This window comes from Sitophilus oryzae, unplaced genomic scaffold, assembly GCF_002938485.1.
Source record: "Sitophilus oryzae breed Bouriz unplaced genomic scaffold, Soryzae_2.0 scaffold_1576_pilon_pilon, whole genome shotgun sequence".
NCBI lineage: Eukaryota > Metazoa > Arthropoda > Insecta > Coleoptera > Curculionidae > Sitophilus > Sitophilus oryzae.
The window spans coordinates 5,849,636-5,856,304 of NW_022146254.1; the positions used below are offsets into that span (position 1 = coordinate 5,849,636).

Consider the following 6,669-nt stretch of genomic DNA (forward strand, 5'->3'; position numbering starts at 1 on the left):
CAGGATTGATTGACGTATTCAATTATTTTCGGTCACTTCCTGGTTCACCATACCCATAACTACAACTTTTGATTTTTAAATGGTATCCTCGGTGTTTTTTTTTACTTTATTTGATATAAAAGAACATTCTGAATGGAATGATATATCATCAGAATTAGGCGAAACGACGCGCGACGCGCGAAGTCGAGAATGTCACGTTGAAAATTGATTTGTTGCTAAATAAAGTCATCAATGTCAACAGTGTCGATAGTTAATATCTTGGTACAAAAATTATAGTTAAGTATAATTAAAGTAACACCTTAATTATACGATTAAAACTTAAAACCATAAAATAAATAATTATTAAAAACCTTTGACTATACAGGGTGGCGCACCTCATTCGCCTCGGTTGATTATACGAAAACGGAAAGATGTAGAAACAAAATATTTTATGGGTATATGTGGGGAGGTAATGTGCACAATTTAAAATTATTTTGAAATGTACAGGGTGTTTCAGAACTAAGATCCATACCAAAGTTATATTTTTTCTTATGGAACACCTGGTATTTTATTTCATTTTTGGATTCTTGGGCCCAAAAAAGGTATTTATTATAAGGGTTAAATATGTTTAAAATCTTTGGTTTTTGAGATATTTAAAGATATTTAAATTTGCATGCTACAATAAAATAGATTATTAACACCCTGTACATTACTTTTCAGAATTAGTTCTTGTGCTGAGTTTAAAGGTAGAGAAATAAACTTTACAGAAAAATGTTATTCCTTCCTTAAATGTATACAGGGGTATCAAAAATTGCTGGTCTATTTTAAATATTTACTTTACATAAAAACTTCGTTATTTCAAATGCAACACTATGTATTTTTTTAAATAAGTCGAAGCATATTTAAATGCTCTTTCAAACTATATTAGGGTTTCCTATATCTATCTGGCTCAGATTTTGAATAAAAATGGATTTTCCAATAAATAAAATTGTAATCAAGATGGCTAGTGTTGTCATGGCAAGTTTCTAGTGACAGTAGCTATTTTCAAAATCGGAGTTAGTTTATGGACTTATTTAAATTTATACCAGTTTACTTTTATTTAATTTACCTACAGTAGTTTAGGGGTGTAGGGGTGTGTTGGAGAGGTAGTACCTTTTGTTTGGTACGGTCACTCCAGAGGCCATAGGCGGGCGGAGGTCCCAGATAACTGGTCCTCACGAGACACCCAACTCTCACTTGCTGGCTCCAAGCGCCACACCCCGGTACACTGTGTTGACCCACAGACTAAACCAAGTGAGGGTAGCCAGATATGGTGAGCAATGAGCCGAGTGATCGCCGGGATAAGCGATCGCACTCACTCTGCCAACGGTCTTTTCTCAAAGGGCGGAAGAGCGGAGTGTGAAAGGGCACTCTTTTGGCCATGGGGTGAGAAATCGTCCCAAAAGGCGGATGAACTTTAAGAAGTCAACGGCATAAGGATATGGAAGGCAACGAGAAACCACCATATTAAAGATCTCTAGAGATTTCTCAAGACAAACAAAACATGGCAACGCAACAAAAGTCAATGGCCCCTAGTCCGCGGCAGACCTTAGATGGTCAAGGGGTGCTAAGAATCCCCGCGTGGAAAAACTCAAACTATTTAAAAACCAACTCTGCAAGGACAGTAAAGATTGGTACATGGAATGTCAGGTCCATGTATGTGAAGAAGACCAGAAGAGGAAATTAAATCTTGGTATGCTGAAGTGAAACAACTGCTATCTTACACCAGAAAAAATGAAATTACCTTTATATTAGGAGATTTTAGCGCCAAAGTTGGCAAAGGGAAAAGCGAGGATGTCGTTGGCGACTATGGAACAGGCGAAAGAAACGAAAGAGGCGACACCTTAATCCAATTCTGTCAGGAGGAGAACTTCTTTATCTGCAATACGTGGTTTGAACTACCTGCAAGGCGGCTCTATACGTGGAAATCGCCACAAGATTCAAAGCAAAATCCAATACGTAACCAAATTGATTATATATTAGCTCCAAAGCGATACAGAAATGGAGTACTTAGTGCAAAGACTTACCCAGGAGCGGATGTTGGGTCAGATCATAATCCCGTTGTGGCACGAATCCGAATGAGGCTCAAAAAATTTGTTCGGAAGTTCACTAAAAAACCCAACATGAGTTTACTGAGAAGTGAGGCACAACAACAAGACGTATCCAACAAACTCAACGAGCAACTAGGAAAGATCCAACAGCCAAATGCCTCTCAAACCCCTGGACTGGAAGACCACAATAACATAGAGAACATCTGGAAGAAAATTAAAGAAGCGCTGCAGGAAACACAAGAACAACTAACAACAAATAATAACGAGAAGCACAATAAAGCGTGGATGACTCAAGAAATTTTAGTCCTCATGGAAAAGCGGCGAAGTTTTAAAGGCACAGACCCTCAGAGATATAGAGACACTCACAGGCTTATCAGAAATAAAATCAAAGAAGCCAAAGAACTGTGGATGACGGAGAGGTGCCGCGAAGTCGAGGAGCTCCACCAAAAACATGACTTGTTTAACCTACATAAAAAAGTCAAAGAAGTCACTGGGAAACACAAACCTCGAACATGTACCAGAATCGTGGACGGTGAGAATAAACCAATCCTAACCGAACAAAAACTAGAGGAGGTATGGACCAATTACATAAGGGAACTGTTCGATGGCGGTGGCCCCTCTTTTCACTCCCAAATAGAAACTGAAAATGGTCCAGATATAATGATCTCAGAAATCGAGAGAGCTTTAAAGAACACCAAAAACCGGAAAGCACCTGGACCGGACAACATCTACCCAGAATTGATAAAACTAATAAACGGAGACAATTTAAAGTTATTGGTAAACCTCTTCAATTCGGTATACAATACCGGAAACATACCGCAGGACTGGCTAAGGTCGATATTTATACCTATTCCTAAAATAACTGGTGCAAAAAGATGTGATGAGTTTCGTTTAATAAGTCTGATGAGTCAAGTCCTAAAGCTGTTTTTAAAGCTTCTGCATAATCGAATCCGAAGAAAATGTGAGCTAGACATAAGTTAACAGCAAATGGGATTTCGCGAGGAACTGGAACGAGAGAAGCCTTGTTTGCGCTATCGGTGCTTTTGCAGAAGTGCAGAGATCAACGAAAGGAGGTACACCTATGCTTCATAGACTACACGAAGGCATTCGACTGCGTCAACCACAGGGAATTGCTGAGCATCCTTGAAAGAAGAGGCCTGGATACCCAAGACCTGAAAATTATCCAAAAGCTATACGAACAACAAGTAGCGACAGTAAAACTACAGGATACTGAAACAACAGCAATACCTATCAAGCGTGGAGTTAGGCAAGGATTGAGCCCTATGCTCTTCAATATGTACTCCGAACTAATATTTCGAAATGCGCTTGAGGGATCAGAAGACGGCATAAAAGTGAATGGCAGGCTGATTAACAACATGAGATATGCTGATGATACCGTCGTTATTGCAGACACCACTGAGGGCCTGCAAAGACTTCTTGATAGACTGTTTTCGGTGGGCGACTCAATGGGTCTTAGGATAAATCTTAGGATAAATACAAACAAAACAAAAGTCATGGTGATAAATAGAGATAGAACAAGGACCGAGGACTCCTCGACATAATAAAAAAGAGGAAAGCAGCCTATTTGGGCCATATCATGAAACATAGCAAGTATGAATTCCTTCAGCTCATCATCGAGGGTAAAATTGAGGGAAAGCGCGGACCCGGACGACGGTAATGCTCCTGGCTTAAGAACATTAGAGATTGGACAGGCCTTGACTCACATACTTTGCTGAGAAGAGCGAAAAATAGAAAGGAATTTGCCATGGTTGTTGCCGATCTTCACTGAATGGAGAAGGCACTTTAAGAAGAAGACAGTAGTTTAATAAATAATATTTATTAAATATTTGTATATTATTCTATCAAGAAAAACGAAGAAGTAGTTCTTTGAATTATTTTTCGATAACTTGTAGATATATGGATTTTCTATAAAATAGCCAATTACGGCAAATTCATTTTATTCACTTCGAACGACAGGTTTCTGCCTAATCTAATAAGTTTTTTATAAAAAAAAAGAGAGAGAGAGAGAGAGAGAGAGAGAGAGAGAGAGAGAGAGAGAGAGAGAGAGCTATTACAACCAAACTATATTTCTTTAAACTCACTAAGAAAACTTTTATTAGTTCTAAATGTGTTAAAAGCTTTTATTAAGTAGGTAGCACGTGGGTAGCACGATTAATGCGAAATGTCATTTGTCTATTTTTCATTGTTATTTATACCGTGGAACTTAATAAGCAAAAATAATCGAGAATTTTATTCATTTTTCTCGCCTACAGGTAATTTGTTTTTCTTGCATTTTAAATGGGGGAAATGCGCTTTAGTTGAACGCCAAAAAAACAAGTGCATTTTGCAACTCTGACTAATTTGTTGTGTTAAAAGTTAATTTATTTTACTGGCAATTTTCATGTACTGTTTTACTCTTATAATGCAAAACACCTATTAGCTTGTTACATAATTCGTTACGTAATTCTAGAGTAACCGATGATCGAAAAAAATGGTTAAAGTTACATTGGAAATCTTGATCGATGAAAATTTTGTTTATCAACTTATAAGGTGTACTAAGGGCTGGCAAAAGTTAGTCTTGGGTCGAGATTTCCGTATTTAAGAAGAGTACAATGGCGTTTATGAACAAAGAGAGGACAGTAAACACGTTGCCAAACGTATGAAATAAACCGAGAAACTGTGCACATCGCTAAGATACGTGGAAGGGGATATAGCAGATTTGTCGCAGTTGACCGGCCGACCCAATCAATACCTCTGTCAGTACTTAAAGTTCTAGGGAAAGGTGTATGTTATGGATGTCATGCGTTCAGCTTCACGATTTAATTACGTCTCGTGATAATTAATTTGTTTATTTATTAACGAGTCATTGTAATTTTCCTTTTAGCTTGAATTTTTTTAAGTACAAGCTAGAAACACTTGCATATTTGGTAAAAATAAATGGAATTGTGTAAAATCGCTTATTTCTGGGGCTTACTCAACCGGGTCTCACAATGCAAATTCACCTCAAATATCCATTTAGTTGGTCATTGGCAAGCACTCTCTCATTGTACATGAAAATAACAAAACAAACATTTACTGATCTGGATAAAATTGATAGTTAAATAGTAAGACTCACCCGGGGGTACTCCGCCCCTAGCCACTGATATATTCTATTCAATATATCCCATTCCATATTTTCCATCTAATTCAAATATCATTCGGTTATATATTGGTTAATCATCTTCAACAACTAGCTAGTGTCATCTGAAATAGTATAGGGGCTTCCTCCGGACGCAAATCTGCCGCTAAACAGATTCGCATCCCAATCGAATAAGCTAATTGGGGTAGCTCACTACCCCAACGCCGCATCGTGTCAATCGAGAAGACAAGGGAGACCTCAAACTCTCAAGACCAACCTCGAAGGCAAGACGTCACAAGAGGTTTTCTTCCGGTCAAACGACCCGTTGCCTTACAGTACTTGCAACGTTTAAGCTGGATTTATAAACTCGGGAGTTGAGGTTCAGTTGCCGTTCAAAATGTTCAACACTGAAATGAACGCGCGCATTTATAAAGTCAGTTGGTCGAGAAGTTGGCAGTTCGTTTTACGTTCAGCGGAGTTCAAAGATGGTCAATGTTTATGTCGGCAGTTGCAGGCAGTTGGCGACCGCTGGCGACGTTCGGCGACAGCCAATGAATAAGCGCCTGTCGATCACGTGAAGCACAGTACGCCGATGCATTGGAAAATGACCCTTATTGTTGTTTCATTATTTCTGTTAATGTAATGTTTATATTTTGCGTAATCGTGGATTACTGTGTTTGAACTTTGACAAATACCAAAAGCATTTTTAAATCGAAAGAAAAACGTTCAAAATTTTCACAATTCCAAACCTAACCTACAACCGAAACTGACAGTTTATAAATGCAAAAATATTGAACCTCAACTGCCGCGAATATCCAACTGCAACTGAACCTCAACTGAACGCCAACTTCCGAGTTTATAAATCTAGCTTTATAGTCAAAAGACTCTCAACCCCCAAATATCAGCTCTATGACAAAACACAACACAACACAACAGCTTGCCGGCCTATCAACTACTACTGATTCGCCTCAGGCAAGCTAAGCCTCCTCTTACATCACAATTTTACCGGATCGTAAATGTTTACATTACTTGCCAATGAATCATACTATTTTCTCTAATCGACTTTCAAATAGAGTGTTTTAGCATTACTAGATACATAAATAGAGAGTTTGCGAATTATAAAACCATTATTATAACCAATTTATTTTCCAAGTTTTACAATTGAGTGGGTATCAAAAATCGATATCCCGAAATCTATTAGAAATAATAGATTGTAGTTTTTTTCAAGAACTTTGTTAATATTTCTGCTGTATTTTCTTTTTAGACAGTATGTGAAAATCTTTATCAATAAAAAAATTACACGATTGCTAAAAATTGCTATGCTCTAAAAGTAAATGGATGGATTGTTTACAATTTTTGAATGGAAAAAACAACCTTATCGAAGTTTTCTTATGTAAACATATTGTAAAATATCCGATTTTGAAAATAAAAAAAGTTTCAATATCTAAAGTGGTTCTTGAGTTATGGCCTGTTCTGTGTTAA

At 37.6% G+C, this 6,669-nt stretch overlaps 1 protein-coding gene across 1 annotated transcript; it reads left to right on the plus strand.

Annotated features, from left to right (window-relative positions):
- The first annotated feature begins 1,656 nt into the window (after positions 1-1,656).
- LOC115879485 lies at positions 1,657-3,631 on the plus strand. The gene is made up of 3 exons (XM_030896385.1): positions 1,657-1,711; positions 1,774-2,846; positions 3,119-3,631. Exons 1-3 carry the CDS (start codon positions 1,657-1,659, stop codon positions 3,629-3,631), a joined length of 1,641 nt encoding a protein of 546 aa, XP_030752245.1.
- The last annotated feature ends 3,038 nt before the right edge of the window (positions 3,632-6,669 follow it).